At 44.2% G+C, this 18270-nt stretch overlaps 1 protein-coding gene across 4 annotated transcripts; it reads left to right on the top strand.

The window, feature by feature from the left end:
- Positions 1-260: 260 nt before the first annotated feature.
- Positions 261-17675, top strand: LOC105913044 (MBT domain-containing protein 1). 4 transcript variants are annotated; one of them, XM_031564427.1, is made up of 17 exons: positions 261-451; positions 2215-2416; positions 3749-3882; positions 4083-4194; positions 4537-4619; positions 5512-5629; positions 6016-6150; positions 7108-7196; positions 7781-8015; positions 9328-9383; positions 10166-10270; positions 11833-11980; positions 13159-13241; positions 14585-14819; positions 15800-15871; positions 16336-16533; positions 17458-17675. In XM_031564427.1, exons 1-17 carry the CDS (start codon positions 431-433, stop codon positions 17571-17573), a joined length of 2142 nt encoding a protein of 713 aa, XP_031420287.1. In that variant the 5' UTR covers positions 261-430; the 3' UTR covers positions 17574-17675. The 4 variants fall into 4 exon arrangements, with proteins under 4 accessions (XP_031420287.1, XP_031420292.1, XP_031420277.1 ...); XM_031564432.1 differs by having other exon boundaries at positions 6016-6156; positions 17517-17675; XM_031564417.1 differs by having other exon boundaries at positions 6016-6156.
- Positions 17676-18270: the final 595 nt, after the last annotated feature.

The following is an 18270-nucleotide window of genomic DNA, read 5'->3' as shown; positions in this document are numbered from 1 at the left end:
CTCAGCGTTGACACCACATTTATCTTGAGTATATTTTGATTTTTAGCTTTATATATATATGACAGGCTGTACTATGATTTAGCCCAGGCACGCGCCCTTTGGTGAAATACGACTTGGACGTCCTCCACCTCCATTCAACGCAGGGGATTGCAAGGGTACTTTTCTCATCCCGAGGAAAGGGTGGCGCTGTAAAATTCTTACTCCTCTGTTACAACGCTGCAAAATATTAATAGAAGAAAGGAAACCATCCCTGACCAATCGGCTATCAGCAGGCGGGCTTTGCGCGTGCGCCCTGGGAATATGATAATTTTGTTGATATGCAACTGGAGTTTCTCCTTTCGGGTTTTAGTTAAATTTGCTAATTGTTTCCCTTTTCCCGACTTCTTGGCTAAACGTTAAGGTTACGCAGAGTGTTCTGCATGAAGGGCTGATGGAAAACGCAAGGGATCTGGTGAGTAGGAGGAGCGGTTTCAGTTTGAATCCAGCATAGCTTAATGTAATCCTATTTTCAGCCTTTGTTGTAGTGTCACTCCGCAGTGGCTATGCTAGTCCGCAAAGTGGAGATGTGTAGCTAGCTACAACTGCTGGACGTAGGAGTTATGCTCCTACAGATTTTCTGTTGGTGGTAAACTTGAGCTTTGTCTGACTGCATACCCCTAGTACCCACACTGTCTACATCTTCATTATTGACAATATGCTGGTAGACCTAATGGATTTGCAAAATGCTAACTCCAATCGTGGGCCATAAAGTGAACCGCACTGCAGAGGAAATTTGTTGCTAGCGCACTGTTAGCCAGCTGGTCTGGGAACATTAAAATTGTGTTCTGTGTGCCTGCTTTGCAACTGTCATTCACGCTTCTGATGAGGTACGGGAGACATTCAGTGAGACAGACTAGTGGGCGGTACGGTGCTCTGTTTGCGATTATGTATTCATTGTGAACAGTGTAAAATAGCCTACATACTGTTCAAGTATCACAGAAATCACTGTCTATGGATTTGCATGGTATCTAGTTAATCGTTGACTGAGGAGTCGTAGTCCACAAAGTTAAAAGTTTCTCCCAGTTATTTTCTTTTTCCCGCGTAATAGAGGAGCATACACATTGATACTCATGATTTCGGTTTTTTTTTTATACACTATTCCGGGATTGGTTGTTCACTATTAGAAACATTGCAGTCGTTCAACAGATCCCCAAAACAATATATCAGTATTTCATTAACAGTTAAGAAACCCTACATCTGCAATGTTAGGCCATTGGTGATTTTTCTCATCATGTAAAATAGACGCACAAGTGGATGTTGGCAAGTAGCGCCAAAACTGTTACCCAGTCCAGAGGTATTTTTTTGAACGAAGTATTTCTTTCTTTAGTCCCACGTTTTCGCGTTAGTGTTGTTCAAAAGCATTACTTTCATTGTACCAGAACTTGAAAACAGGTGATCCACAGAAAAATGTGGGCCAGTATTTGATATGTTTGGTGACATCTCTCCTCGTAGGAGGTGCCAGTTAGGTGACTGAAATGGCAGCTTAATTACAATTGTATCTCAATATGTAGGCCTATTTGAACAAAGCTGAAGTATGTTAGAAGGACCAGTATGCTTGTTTTACAGTAACATATACACTGACTATACTTATCCAGCTAATGTCACAGAAATGTTTTCTCACTGTGAACCCCCTGTGAGTCATGACCTTCAGGTTGAGGTGACCAGTCAAAATGCTACAAAGCTCATAGAAAGGGCTGTTGTAATGCACTTGAAGTACTTCAACAACTACCTCTCATAGAGGTTTGCAGCAGTGCTTATATGGGCGACAGGCCTATTCATCTATGTGCTGTGTATGTGGGAATGCTTTTGATTATCTATACTTGCTTTATCTAATATCTTTTGAGATAGATGTGAGGGGTGGGAATTGCCACAGAGGTGACAGTACGACACTATGATGATATTTGGCCCACAATACAATATCATTGCTTTAAAAAAAAATATATATGTATGGACCAAAATAAAATAAAAATAAAAATCACAATACTTGGGGCAGCTGTATCAATATAATATTGTGCTGAAAACTGTCATGATAGTACAAAGTATCAATTTTATTCTTCCACAACTAGTATACATGAATATTCTCTGTGGGTTGAGGTCTAATGACGCCTGTCTCAGGACAGCTTTGAAATGACAGTTTTCTAAACATGGATTTGGCCTCTGTGCTCTGACCTGCAGGCGGAGCATGGCGCCCGCTCGGAGCGGAAGAGGCGGGACTCGTTCGGGATGTTTGACGGCTACGACAGCTGCAGCGAGGACTCCAGCAGCAGTTCCAGCTCCGAGGAGAGTGACGAGGAGGTGCCCGCACTCCCTGCCAACCTGCCCATCATCAAGACCAATGGCCAAGTCTACACTTACCCCGATGGCAAGGCTGGCATGGGTCCGTCTCCAGCTTCTCCTCTTCCTCTGTCTTTCTGTCTGGTCTTCTAAGTGTATGAACAAAAGTGCAATTCTAGGTGTAACTCACTAATTGTTAAAAGTGTGGACAGCATCGCGACATGCTCTTTTGTTAGGTAGAAATGAAGCCGAAATGCATCAAAACGAGAGGTGCCATCCATATACAGATTGGAGCGAGATTCTATGCAGTTCATGTTTTTTGGAGCCAGAGCATGCCCAGAACTGACAGAGCTGATATTTGGTTACATTTGCTCCGTGCTGTAGTTCCTTCCGATCGCAACACTTTTGAAATAAATGCATGGGTCGGTATCCTCAGCTCCTCCTCTGTTTCCTGTTCTGCATTGTTGCATTTGTTCATTTAGCTTTTACACTTTTATCCAAAGCAACTTACAGGACAGTTGTACGTGGTTCATCAGTATGTATGCTCCTGGGGAATCGAACCTATGGCGTTTTAGCACCTTGCTCTTACCAGTTGCTGTGCTAATTGAGCCCCCTTGATGTGTACCCCTTAAGCATGCTTGAAAGTATGTCCTCTTAAGCATGCAAGGGTGCAGGTGTTCTTGGTTTGGTCGGTTTAGGAATGGCTCCACAGAGAGATAGTTTGCATATTATTCTCACTAAAAAGTCATGTAATGATTTGTCGTGCAGTGATCCTAGATCCAAATAATCGTAGTCTAACTGTTCTCACGCGATTGATGCATCTTAAACTCTGTCCGTGTGGCCTCCTGTAGTGTCGTGTGCAGTAGAAGCAAAGCATGCCTTGGTCACACACACACACCGGTCTAACATTGGATTAACTCAAGCTTTGCTAGTGCAAACACAGGTGCCTCTCCCTGAGAGTCGATCTAGCAGTGTGTAGTGAGGATGGTGTCTCTCAAATGAGGCCAATACTAAACATTATTATATTTTCTGCATTCTGTTGGTACACTAGCTTGGACAGCATCTTGTTGGTGATTTCAAGTGAGCCCATACAAATCTTTATCAAAACCCCATGCAAATACAAATCTTTATCAAAACCCCATGCACAGCCAGTATGCACTTTCATTATAGAAGGCCCAATGCATTTTGAACACACCTGCAAACTTGACATTGCATCCCCCAAAAATGTTCAAGGTGATCTTGTACTCTGGTACTCCAGCTTGAGCATCTTTTTGCTGGTGATTTCAAGTCTGTGTTTGCTAACCTTAGTAAGTCAGTGCCAGTGTATGCACTGTCGTGTGGCCTAGCTGCCGCCGAAGATGTGAGGCATTATGGGAGATTTTGCCCCTTTTTTCACTGCAGTGATGTTGTCTGTTTGTTCGTCGGTGCTGTGTAGCTACGTGTGAGATGTGCGGCATGGTCGGGGTGCGGGATGCCTTCTACTCCAAAACCAAGCGCTTCTGCAGCGTCTCCTGCTCGCGAAGCTACTCCTCCAACTCCAAGAAAGCCAGCATACTGGCCCGGCTTCAGGTATTGATTGCTACCTTTTTATGTTATTTTCCCATGTTACTACTAAGTATACACTTATACCACAAGTGTATAATTAGATAGAAAACGCTATGGTTTCTGTCATCAGTGTTGTTTTATAGTTTAACCATTACAAACAAAAGGATAGTGTACAATAGTACAGGTAAGTGTTGATTAGAGTGTGAATTTGATGTCTTTTTAAGGGTAAACCACCTACAAAGAAGGCCAAGGTGCTACAGAAGCAACCTCTCATGGCTAAGTTAGCTGCCTACGCCCAGTACCAGGCCAATCAGCAGAGTCAGGTGAAGAAAGCAGGTGAGCTGAACACAAGTGTATGGTGTGTGTGTATGTATGTCTGTGTGTGTGTATGTCTGTGTGTGTGTGTGTCTATGGCGTGTGTGTGTATGTCTATGGTTTGTGTGTGTGTATGGTGTATGGTGTGTGTCTATGGCGTGTGTGTGTATGTCTATGGTTTGTGTGTATGTCTGGGTTGTGTGTATATATATATATGGTTTGTGTATATCTATGGTGTGTGCGTTGGTGTTTTCATAGCTGTTTTAGTGGAGGGCTTTACTGGGGAGATATGTGTGGCAGGCTCTGAGACCAGCATATTTTTGTATTGCTTTGACAACCATCTGAATTTGTCCTTCTCCGTAGCTGTTCCAGTAGAGGGGTTTGACTGGGGGCGGTATATTGTCGGTGGAGACATGGTTGGAGCTCCAGTGAGCTGTTTCAAACACGTATGTACACAGGGAGCTGTTTCAAACACGTATGTACACAGGGAGCTGTTTCAAACACGTATGTACACAGTGAGCTCTTTCAAACACGTATGTACACAGGGAGCTGTTTCAAACACGTATGTACACAGGGAGCTGTTTCAAACACGTATGTACGCAGTGAGCTGTTTCAAACACGTATGTATGCAATCAGCTGTTTCAAACACGTATGTACACAGGGAGCTGTTTCAAACACGTATGTACACAGGGAGCTGTTTCAAACACGTATGTACACAGGGAGCTGAAACCAGCGCTCTGTAAAATGATGAATGAAATCAAATGTCCTCAGATTTCTCCTTTATCACATCATTGGTACATTTATCCAAATGCATACAACTGTGTAGATATATACCTTATGAACTATATATTGTAGCAAAGCTATAATATAATTAGTTAGTATAATATATCCTATATACATAAATATACAAACATGCACTACGTGTCAGATTTTGAAGCCTTAAAGATAGGTGTCAATTTTTTGTAATTGATGCATCTATGACAAAAATATTTCTAAAGGTTGCTATTCTTTTTATGTGCAACATATAGACATGCCTTGAAAATCTTCTTTTCTTAAACATAAATGCATGACTTCATGGCTTCAGATAAAAATATAATTAAATTCATGTATCTGGCATTAATAATCATAATTGCATGCATGCATGGATGTCCGCAAATATGTTTATAAAGTTATGTGTATGTGTATACGTCTACACACCATGCAAGCGTGTGTGTGTGTGTGTGTGTGTGTGTGTGTGTGTGTGTGTTTTGTGAAAGCGGACATTCATTGCCTCATGACCTTGCATGCACCGTTAGCAGCTGGTGGAGAGTGTGAATGCGAGCTGTGCTCTCTGTCTAGGTTCCCATGGGAACGTCTTGGGGTGACATCACTGAAGGAGTGCGCATAGAGGTGCCCAACTCCGACAGCAGCTTGCCCATGAAGGTCTACTGGATAGCCAGCGTAATCAAGCTAGCAGGCAAGTCAACCAGCACAATTCGGGGATATGATTTGGTGCATTGAATACATATTTTATTAGCTGAATTTTACAGAATAAATTAAATTGGTTTAGGATCAAAAAATGTTGATGTGTAATATAAAAAAAGTATCTAGAGTGGTATTGATGCTCAAAAATATAATATAAAGGACATATAAATAATATAAAGGGCTTTCCTTTTACAAAAATCTGACCGTGTTAACATGCTACTACGGTTAATGAATTCTGCCCTCTCCTGTCAGATAACACACACGCAGGCACGCACACAGACTTTAATCTTTCATTCTCTGGGAGTCTTGATTCTTGATGCCACTGTAGTTGGTGTAGACTCTTTAAGAATGTAGGCCTCCTCTGCTTCATGTCCGCAGGCTTCAAAGCCCTGCTGCGGTATGAGGGCTTCGAAGGGGACTCTGGACAGGACTTCTGGTGTAACCTCTGCGTGCCCGACATCCGTCCCGTGGGCTGGTGCGCGTCAGTGGGCAAACCCCTGGTGCCGCCCGAATGTAAGGGTCAGTGGGGGGGGGGCTTGGTCCCCTTCTGCTAGTTTTGTAATGTTTAGGTAATGTGGTAGGATGTGGCACAGTGAAGGACTAATAGGCAGCATGGCATTTGGGAAGTAGGAAATGAACGCATGTGATGACAGCCCTATTGCTAAGCACAAAGCTCTTGCTCCTTGAAGTGCATAGTTATTATTTATTTATATATTATTATTTATTTATATATTATCATTTTTCAACTTCCGGAATGTTGTGGCTTCCGTATTTCTCCTTATAACATGTTTACTGCTCATATGCTGTATGTGAAATAATGTCCAAGTTTTTGTCCCTTCTGCAAAGCCAGGCTAATTCAGGCACAAAGTGATATGTCACATATGTATGGCACATTATGAATCGTGGTTCATTCTTTGTGAGGTTTAGGACCGAAAACAATAACACACTTGACTGCTATTTTTTAGTTTTTGTTTTGAAGCAGTTATTCCACCTTAGTCTGAATATTGTGTGTATTTTTTATTAAGATGGCACACCCAACAAGATATTATTACCTACCCCGTCAAAAAACTTCGAACCCATTAAAGGCGTGGTCTGCATCTTTTGTTTTGTGGGGCAAAAATAAAAATCCCTCCCGATTAAAATGATTATGTGATTCTGAAAGAAAAATCAAGGTAGAATTTCCCAACATTATTGTATATCCTATGAGTCCTGGAGCCTTTTTTTTAGGTGTTTTGTGCATTGGCTTACAGGTCCTGAACTATGAACATGAATCAGTACATTAAAGACAGCTGAGACAAAGGATCAAGTTTTACAGAATGCATATGTATATATTTGGAAAGCCCTCTCTTTTTTTGGGCCTCCTACAGAAGTGCATCATTATTGTGTCTACAGTAACTGCAAACTGTCCCTTTTAAAAGCTGTAGTTCACAGAAGTGGTGACTTCTCCTTTGTTTCGCTGTTTCTGTGTAGCCATTCAGCACAAGGTCACCAACTGGAAAGCCTTCCTGGTGAAGCGCCTCATCGGATCGAAGACACTCCCCTCAGACTTCTGCACCAAGGTGACGAGCCTTCACACCTCCTTCTCAGTCTGAGACTCACGTCTTCCTCTTGCTCTGGATATGTTCTCTGCCCATGCTGTTGTTGTTGTTGTTGTTGTTGTTGACGCAGTCGAAATAGAAAGGTTTTTTGACAGATCTCTGTCAGAGTACGCCAGTTGACCTTGTAGGATACCCTTGTTGTGTTGTGTGGAGGTTAAGTTTTTTTACTTTTAGAATTTGAGAACTCCTGTTTGCAATGTGACACTATTTTAAAGACTGAGGGATAATGTGGGGAAAGCAGGTCTGCACATGTCTATTAAAGACTGAGGTATTGATACATTGGGAATAGAGAAGTGAGATCCTGAATATAACTTTTGGTCACAAATTCACTCGTGTATGTACGTGTACACAACCACTCACACCCACTTACATGCGTATATACATACACACACACACACACACACATCATGTATATATATATATGCACACACACACACACACACACACACACACACACACACACCTATATATACACATACATGTCTATTCACACACATATGCACACATTTGCATGCCCATACATACACACACACACACACTCACAGGTGCAGGAGAGCATGCAGTTCCCCTTTAAGAAGCTGATGCGGGTGGAGGTGGTGGATAAGACGCACCTGTGCCGGACGCGCGTGGCGCTGGTGGAACAGGTGATTGGCGGCCGTCTGCGGCTCGTCTACGAGGAGAGCGAGGACGGATCCGACGACTTCTGGTGCCACATGCACAGCCCCCTGATCCACTCCATCGGCTGGTCCCGAAGCATTGGACACCGCTTCAAGAGATCAGGTCAGCAAAGAATCCTACGCTTCCCCACTGACCCTTAGGGATGTACAGTATACCCCTGGACTACGATGTAACCCTATAAGCCTCGTATAAATGGCCATGTGCTGGGAACACTCAGAAATCACAGCGTCGTACAGCAGGTCACAGTCCCAGTCAACATCTTTTGTTCAGTCCAGACACGTCGGATGGTTAATATCTGCTTTTAGCAAAAAAGCGTAATGCCTCGTTAAATGCTATGTTTTATATCTAATTATCCGTTATAATTACTATTATTATTATTATTATTATTACTGCTATACTTATTTTGTGCACATCAGTATATCAGTCTTCATATAGTGTGTGTGTCTCTGTGTGTGTGTGGATGTGTGTCTGTGTGTAATCATGACTGTGAGCAAAGTCTGTGTGTGTGTGTGTGTGTGTGTGTGTGGTACACAACATCCTGCAATGTGAATGAAACATGATCAACCCTTTTTTGGGCACAAGAGCCACGTTTCCACTATCGGGCCAAATGCAGGCCCAAGGCCAGTTGCGTCTCCACCGTCACTTCCAGGGCTTGAGTGGGCCTCCTTGGGGCTTCCTCAGGGCTAGCGGCCAGGGCCTTTTGGCCCACCGATTACCCTTGGGCCAAACAGGGCTCACTGGTGCTTGAGGCGGTTTCAAGGTGAATCGCAGGGTTAATAGATTCAAGTTAAAGAGGTTCAGTGCAAAAACAAGATACAACCAACACAATTGTAAGAACAACCAACACGACTGTAATACTTGCGATACTTGTCCGGACTTGGTTGATGGCTATAAAAGTTCAAACATTTTGAGCTTCAATTACAACCAAAGTCTGTTACAACTTGAAGAAATGATTTTGCCCCGTGTTGCAAACCTGATGCCGACATGCTATAAACACGGTGCATGTCATGATTCATAACGTGGATTAAATCAACATATTTTGATAAAAAATACTACTGCCTCAAACGAACACTGTGTAAGGATGTTTAGGGACCATAAAATTCAGATTGGATGATCATTAACACTAACACTTTATTGCAAGGGACGATTAGCATGTTATGCTAGCCCCCAGTGTGGTTTAAACATTTTATCGCCTCAATTTGAGTTTAGTTGGGCGGAGCGGCTAACTTTTACACCAAAAGGGCATGTAATGGGAGGGGCTAGTGGCATGATGTTGGCCTGATGATGGCCCTAGCGCCCACTGGCCCCATAGTGGAAACACTGCTAATGTTTTGGGAGGATTTAGATTGTGAGTGTTTTTCATTTACTGAATATTTTTTTTGTGACGGCCCAATACATGATTTTGTTTCATCAGACGTGTCCAAGAGGCTGGACGGACAGGTGGACGCTCCAGGGCAGCTATTCGTGAAGGTAAGATCAAACGACGAAACGTCATTCTTCCCTCCTCAAATGCCATCTTCCAGTCCATCGCTTAGCTGACACGCCACCACTGGCATTTAAGTCAGTAATTCTATTCATACAGATGAAAAGATTTACATTTCCTTCCTGGTGCCAGTAATCAGGGGCCTCTCACAACAGCCAGATCGCTGAGTGTCACAGGCATACCTACACATCACACCCTCTACAGTCTTCTAATTAGAGCTTTTACTTTGCTATGGCATGGCACAGCTAACAAAAGGCAGCGCACGTTTAGTGTGTAAGTAGGCATTTAGTTCACCCCCCCCCCCCCCACTGTCAGCCATGTTTGTTATCTCAATTAAATGGGTTTGTATGAATTAGAGTGTAATGATTTTTGTTTTCAGTGACCTTTCTTTTACCCATGTGTACACGAGCTTGGGTATTCACTTTCACAAAGAGTTTTGCTGAAAGGGCAGCGACTCCATCTATCTGACTCACCCTCCTCTGAGTCACTGCTGGCAGCTCGTTAGCGTTCGTCTGTGTAGCACAAGACGTGTGGTTTGGGACATTAGCACTGCATTTGGGGACAGAGGAGGGGGTGGAAAGGGGGCGGGGGGGGGGGGGGGTTGATATCACTACCACCTCCTGCCAGCCAAGTGACTTCACCTTGCCAGAGGCCTTGTCTGTCTGTGTGGGTGACTGCCTGCCTGCCTGTCTGCCTGTCTGTCTGCCTGCCTGTCTGTCTGAGTTTAAAATGTCTGATGCTCACACTAGTATCTGGATGGGTCCCTCAGGTGAAAGACGTGGATCAAAGCGGGGAGTGGTTCAAGGACGGCATGAAGCTGGAGGCCATCGATCCTCTGAATCTCTCTGCCATTTGTGTCGCCACCGTACGCAAGGTGAGCCCGGGGTCTGCCTCCCCGAGAGGCATTTTGCTATTGGGAGAAAGGGGTGCAACAGAGGCAACGTAAAGTACCAGAGATGGTTGTTTCGTGATGCTCATACCTCAGCTGGGTTGAAAAGGTTACATTTAATAAGTAATGTAACTATTTGAATTACTTCATCGAAGTTATGTAACTTATTACACTTTTGAACTTATTACTTTTGATTACTTTTTGATTGACAGATGAGAAGTGGTGCAAATTCAAATGAGAACCAACCCAAAACAATGCCCAATATTTAAGCACATACTGCCAAATGAATTCTGCAAAAACTCGACAGATTGAATGTTATATTCTACATATAATCTTTAAAGCCTTTACCAAAAATAGTTTATTTGGATGTTGGACTTTGAAAACGTACTGTAACGGATTACAATTACTTTTATGTAGTATGTAGCTCCATTACACGTAACTAGTTACTCCCCAATCCTGTACCTCAGTATCACCCCTGTCATCTTTTGAGATAAACATTTTATGTGGTTTACCAAAAGGGGTAATCATATCACGATCTTTTTAACACACGATCACAAAACACCATCTGAATTGGGATCTTTCTTCTACATTTTGAAATGAACTGTCAATATCCAGACTCGAATCATTTAAAGCACAATATTACATTAAAGACAATGTTTTCAAAATGGTCATTAAAACATGAATTTAACGTTACTTTAAAAAAACAGTCAATAGATAACATTACCATTAAATTACACAGATTTCTCAATTACTCAGAACTCAAATAGAAAAGAAATGTAGTAAAAATGTAAAAAAAAAAAAAAAAAAAAGATGACGCTGTCATACTTGAACATTCAAGAGAAAATAAACATTCAGACTATTTCACGGTTTCAACTTCAAGTTGTAATCAGCAGCCGATAGATACAGATGCGCGATACAGATGAGTGTGGTTGTGAGTAAAAAAACACACTCAGCATGTTCCTTTGGGTGCTTCCTCTTAAGGTGGTTAAATAGATTGGTCATATCACCTCCGGAAGTACAGACTGTTGCGCTACAAAGTTTACTGATACTTTTATCACCTTTTTTGGCACCAGTTCCTCACCCTGCTATGCTGCTAGCTCACGTTGAATTGAATCACGTTGAATTGAATAGGTTATGCATGAGGCATAAGAGGCTTTTGGAAGAGACACGAGATATAATTTGGCCACTAAGCACAGCCATCTCGTAGGCAATCATTCTGTTAGTGTGTCAACTTCGTGTGGATCCAAGCCATTCATTTGTGTGAAGTTTGAAACATTTGATGGCTTCCTACTAATGTATCCAATCTCCATGATTCACCTGACAAGTAGTTCATGGACATCTTCAGGATCAGTCACAAGACACAAAACTGACGTAGCCTCGCATAGAAAATCACCTCAAAAGGCAAATCCAAAAAATAGAAATCCACTTTATTTTATAAAAGGTTTTTCCCACTGATATTACAATGTGTTTGTAATGTCAAGTTTGAGTCTGAAAACTTCTAAATGTGGGTAGATGTCTTATTGACATGACATCACTTCCTGTCTCAGGTGCTGGCGGACGGATACCTCATGATCGGGATTGACGGCTCAGAAGCGGCGGACGGCTCTGATTGGTTCTGCTACCACTCCACCTCCCCGTCCATCTTCCCGGCTGGTTTCTGCGAGATCAACTCCATTGAGCTCACCCCTCCCCGAGGTACGTCTGTTTCAGGATGTTTGTTTTGATATTGTTGATTATCCATTGAGCTCACCCCTCCCCGAGGTACGTCTGTTTCAGGATGTTTGTTTTGATATTGTTGATTATCCATTGAGCTCACCCCTGCCTGAGGCACGTCTGTTTTAGGATTTTTGGTTTTTATATTGTTGATTATCCATTGAGCTCACCCCTGCCTGAGGCACGTCTGTTTCAGGATGTTTGTTTTTAAATACTGTATGTCATTATATTCATTCTGTATGTTTTGTGTTGTTTGGTTAAGGATATTGTTTTGATATGGTTGATTATCCATCGAGTTCACCCCTACCTGAACAACGTCTGTGTCATATGATGTTTGTTTTGTCATGTTTATATCATGACATCCGTGCAAGATGTTTGTTGTTTTGCTGTCAGGTTGGTATCAAGTCAGCTAGGTATTTAGCAGAAGCTTTTATCCAAAGCTGTTGGACATAGTTGTTTTGTGTTTAGTTTTATGATCTTTGTTTGATATTGTTGATTGTTCATCAAGCGCAGTCCTCCCAGAGATTCGTTTGGCCCTGAATACGCCACCTACTGGCAGCTCCAGTCCCTTAATACTCTCAGCTCAGTCTCTCTGCTACTGGCAGCTCCAGTCCCTTAATACTCTCAGCTCAGTCTCTCTGCTACTGGCAGCTCCAGTCCCTTAATACTCTCAGCTCAGTCTCTCTGCTACTCTCAGCTCCAGTCCCCTTAATACTCTCAGCTCAGTCTCTCTGCTACTGGCAGCTCCAGTCCCTTAATACTCTCAGCTCAGTCTCTCTGCTACTGGCAGCTCCAGTCCCTTAATACTCTCAGCTCAGTCTCTCTGCTACTCTCAGCTCCAGTCCCTTAATACTCTCAGCTCAGTCTCTCTGCTACTGGCAGCTCCAGTCCCTTAATACTCTCAGCTCAGTCTCTCTGCGACTGGCAGCTCCAGTCCCCTCACTACTCTCAGCTCAGTCTCTCTGCGACTGGCAGGGTGTTTTGTGTGTCTCTGGCCAGCTCAGGGTATAAGTCTTTTGCTCTCTCTTCCTCCCTCCCTCTCTCCCGCTCTCTCACATACACACACTCTATCTCTCTCTCTCTCTCTCTCCTTAACTCACCTCCTTTCTATCGCTGTCTCCTTCCTTTACTCTCCTTCTCTCTCAATCTCTCTCTCTCAGGGTACACAAAACTCCCTTTCAAATGGTTTGACTACCTCAGGGAAAATGGATCGGTGGCAGCCCCAGTGAAGCTCTTCAACAAGGTGAGTGTTCCCCTTCACCACCAGTGGAATCATTTTTTCCCAGTTGTCATTTTTGTATGAGTATGAGGTTTTTTGCAGACCTGTGCCTTTCTAGAAGGTTAATGCATGTATTAGTACTTTGAAAAACAACAATAAAATAGGCCAAGAAACAGATTTGTATCAGAAAAAGGCTACGTGTTGACCTTACTGAAGCTACATGTTGACCTTACTGAAGCTACGTGACCTTACCGAAGCTACAACTTGACCTTACCAAAGCTACATGTTGACTTTACCATACTGCACTAGCTTGTTCACGACAAATTCACCTACCTGGGAAGTGTGATAGCTGTTGATGGTGGGACAGAGGAGGACGTGAAGACAAGAATTGGGAAAGCAAACATTTAACATCTTAAACAAAATTTGGAAAAGTAAAAACATCTCCCTCAAGACGAAGCTTCAAATCTTCAACTCCAATGTTTAACCGTGCTGCTCTATGGCTCCGAAACCTGGAGAACCACCACTAACATCACAAACAAACTACAAACCTTCATAAACCACTGTCTAAGACGCATCCTTGGAGTCTTCTGGCCAAACACAATTAGCAACATCAACCCGTGGGAATGCACAAAACAAGAAACAGTAGATATACAGCTGTTAAGGAGAAAATGGAGCTGGATTGGACACACACTACGAAGAAACACAACAGCAATAACAAAACAGGCACTGACATGGAACCCACAAGGCAAACGGGGTAGAGGAGGACCCAAAAACACCTGGAGAAGGAGCACAGAGCAGGAATTCAAGAAGAAGGGGCTGACGTGGAAACAGCTGGAGAGGATGGCTCAGGACAGACGAGGGTGGAAACAATTCATCAATGGCCTATGTTCCGAGAGGAATACAAAGGCCTAACTAACACTAGCTTGGTTTGACGGAGATTGATTCCTTACATACAATTTCATCGCAAACATACAATTTAGTCTGTGTGAAGCATGCTTCTTGACAGCTGTATGTTTCCCAGTGGTATACTATGTGTGTTGTTACACAGAAAGGGCCAAAATGGAGAGACAGAGAGACAGCGAAACAAAGTGTATGAAGTGCACAATAATACTGTTTATTTATCATAGCCTCTGGTATAGTTGTGTACCCAGTACAGGGATGTACTGTATAGCGAAGGGCTTGTATTATTGGATAATCTCTTAAAACCATTCTTTTGATTCTCCTCGAAATAAGTCTCTTTTTAATTTATTTGTTTATTTATTTATTTTCCCTCTCTTTTGCGTAGCCATGTCATCAAAGATAAAAGATAATCTGGTTATCCTGTCAATGTTTGCACATCTTTTCTTTATTTCTGTTTTCCGGCGCAGGACGTTCCAAACCACGGCTTTCGCTCCGGCATGAAGCTGGAGGCCGTAGACCTGATGGAGCCGCGGTTGGTGTGCGTCGCCACGGTGACTCGGATCGTCCATCGGCTGCTGCGGATCCACTTTGACGGCTGGGAGGATGAGTACGACCAGTGGGTGGACTGCGAGTCGCCGGACCTCTACCCCGTGGGCTGGTGCCAGCTGACCGGCTACCAGCTGCAGCCTCCGGCCGCTCAGGGTGAGACTAGCACACCCAACAAACAAATATCAACTAAAAATCATAAAACGGTTAGATCCGGTCGAACGATTTATTAATTTCTGACTGGACAAGAGGCATTCCATGAGTGAGGATATCCTGGAACAACCTCACGTGGACTTTTCATCGCTAGTAATCACTCCGCATTTGATATGCTTTAACCATTGAATTAAACGACGTCAACATTCCATTCATTTATAACGAGGTGGCAGAATGGCAGGCAGCAATGTCATAACGTTGCTTAAGTATCTGTCCCTGTGAAAGACCAGATTCTGGTATCTTGTCATCAGAGTTATCATAGTTTTGAAATTTTCATTCGTTTTTTTATTTTGTATTTAGTCTTTCAGTTTGGTTTTTGATTTCTGTTTAGTTTGAGTTGGTTTCATGAGTGCATACGTAGTTTGATTTTGAGGAATTGACTAGTTTTAGTTTATTTATTATATAGTTTTTCTTGCCTGCAATTCCATTTCGTTTGTGTGGCATTGTTCATTGTAGTTTTTATTTAGTTTTCGTGTTTTTGAAAACTGTCATTTGTGTCATTTTTAGTTCATGAAATTATTTTTTTCTCGGCTAGTTTTAGTTTTAGTCTTAGTTACTATAATAACCCTGCTTGTCATACAACAAATATCGAAATAAATATATTTTTAATTCATTCATTTCAGATCACATTTATTTATACAATGTGGATACATAAAAAAAATGTATTATTGTGAATGGCATATAAATTGATATTTGCATGCTATTACCTACAAGGCCTCTGTAGAAAGCTTTCATTTCCTGGTGGTAATTGTAATGCATAAGCTAGCACACAGGGGTCGTTCACAGAAAGCGTATGTTTTTCTGTGGGTGGTTCTGTGATTGATGGAGGAAGTGACGGTCTCTACCTGTCTGTCTGTCTATCTGTCTGTCTGTCTTCCTGTCTGTCTGTCTTCCTGTCTGTCTGTCTGTCTGTCTGCCCCCAGCCTCTAGAGAGCGTCCTCCAAGTGTGACCAAACAAAAGAAGAAATCCCAGCAGTACAAGGGCCAGAAGAAAAGTAGGTTTATTTCCACCTGGTGCTTTGCTCCCCCCACCTTCTCTTTCTGCCCCCTTTCTCCCTCTGGCTTTGTCTTTCCTTCACCTTCCCTGCCCATATTAGGGTAAAGTCTAACTTGCTGCCCCACCCCACCCCATCCACTCCTCTTTTTTTCCACGGTGGGGCCTACTGTGAAGGCTTTGTACCAGAAGGGCGATCTAAGATTTCTGTCTGTTTGGGTTTTAAGGACTTACGAACGAAGCCATTGAAACACTTAGTAGATTCGAAAGGGGGAAAAGATGAATCCACTGACCGTGAAATAATCGGGTTTAGATATCCGGTACATCCGTCTATTCACATGTTTATGTGGTTGAACTAATTAATGGGTTATGATCTTCTTTTATCTCCTGGAAGGCAAGCTTGTAAAGGTCACTCAGGATTCGAGAGTAAGGTCAGACGTCTCCCTGTCTGTCTTGGCTTTCTAGAGCGTAAGAGCGTTCCCATTGGTAAGCGGCCCGTGAGCCTGACGGGCATCGCCCTGACCGGGGTCCCGCAGCGGAGCCTCTCGGGGGACGAGAACATGACCCCCCCGGATTGCCCCTCCCCCCCGACACCGCCCACCGCCTCCGAGGCCGGTCACACTGTGTCCGCCAGCCAGGACCTCAGCCCTGCCCGCAAAGCAGGTAACGCAGCACACCTGTGCGCTTAAGCCTCACCTGCTCAGCAGGCAGCACAGCACAGCACCGCACACCTGAGCTTAACCTCACGTGCAAAGCAAGCACGTGCGATACAGCATACCTACGCTTGGCTCCGCTTTAACAGTGCAGGTAGCACAGTGCACTTTGCCTAGCTGCACATGTTAGCCAGGTAGCACAGCGCACCTGAGCTCGGCCCCACCGGGAAAGCAAGTAGCACTGCACACCTCAACCTATGTCCACCTTTTTTTGAAGCAGGTAGCACAGTGTACATTGGCTTAGCCACACCTGTACAGCAGGTAGCATGGCGTACATTGGCTTAGCCACACCTGTAAAGCAGGAAACAAGCTTCTTTTCATCTATAGAGCAGGTAGCGTAGCTTAGCCCCTACCTCTGAGTGTGTCGAATGTGTGGTGGCATAGGCGCTCACTTGTCCAGGCATCAGATAAAGGGGGTCTGAGCATAGATGCTATAGTTATACTCCTTTCCTTGCCTTGCTTATCCTTTCTCCTTCTCCTCTTTTCCTTTTTCTCTCTCTTTTTCCTGTGCTCTTCCCCTCCTGCCCCACCCTCTCCCCCTGTTCTCTGCACACGTTTGACGTCACCTTCCCCCTGGTCGACTGCGTCTTCTTCCCTGGCCGCCATCTTCTCGTCTTCTTCTCCACCCCCCTCTTCTGCTTTCCTCTCCCTTTCTTCCCCTCCCCTCCTGTCCCCTCCCTCCCCTCCCCTCCTCTCCTCTCCTCTCCTCCTCTTCTGTGTTCTCCGTACCCTGCCCTTCCTCTTCACCCTCCCCCCTCCCCTTCTCTTGTCTTCTCCTCCTCCCCCCACCCTCCTCCTGTGTGTCTTGCTCCCCCCCTCCCCCTCCCCCTCCCTCCTCCCCCTCCCTCCTCCTCTCCTCGGCGCCTGCTGCCAGGGGTGGCGCTGCAGGTGAAGGAGGAGGCGATGGAGCCTGACGAGTTCACCTTCCCACAGGCTGTTACTGAGCGCCAGAGCCCCGCGCCCGCTCTCTACATCAAACAGGAGCCCTGACGGCCACTACCACGGCGGGGGAGCCATGGGAGCAACAGGGCAGAAGAGCCCATCTCTCTCTCTCTCTCTCTCTCTCTCTCTCTCTCTCTCTCTCTCTCTCTCTCTCTCTCTCTCTCTCTCTCTACACCTACAGACACACACACACACCCCTCACACACACACACACCTCACACTGCTGACACCTCAACAGCCCCAGGGCACTCTGCAGGGGGGGGGGGGCTCCTCTCACAGCAGTGCTGGGACTCCTGTTCCTGTTCAGTCATCCAGAGCTCGGCGCCTTCCTTGGGTTCAGGACATGCAGCCTAGGGTGAGACCGGGGGGGGGGGGGGGGGTCTGGGGGCGTCTGGGGGGGTCTGGAATAAGATTGGGGAAGAGGGACAACGTTAACATGGGTGGGTTAGTGATCGGTGACAATACATTTGCTCTCGAGCTGGTTTTGTACTGGAGGTTTTTGCATAACTTTTTTTCATGTTTGTATCATGTTTCGTTGGGGCGGGATGGAGGGGGGGGGGGCAAAGGGTTAACTGTTTTGGGGTAGAGAGCTGTATGTGTAAATAATAGGTGTGGATGTGTGTTAGGGATACTATGAAAACAGGGTGTATAAAGTCAAAAAAAAAGAATATTAAAACCTTACTGGTATGAACAATCAGATGGAAATATATAGATGGAAACACATACAGTGACATGCATTAAGGTT

Source organism: Clupea harengus, chromosome 1, assembly GCF_900700415.2.
Source record: "Clupea harengus chromosome 1, Ch_v2.0.2, whole genome shotgun sequence".
Classification (NCBI taxonomy): Eukaryota; Metazoa; Chordata; class Actinopteri; order Clupeiformes; family Clupeidae; genus Clupea; species Clupea harengus.
Note: the sequence above shows the minus strand (reverse complement) of the source record. Positions and strands in the feature narration are given on the sequence as shown.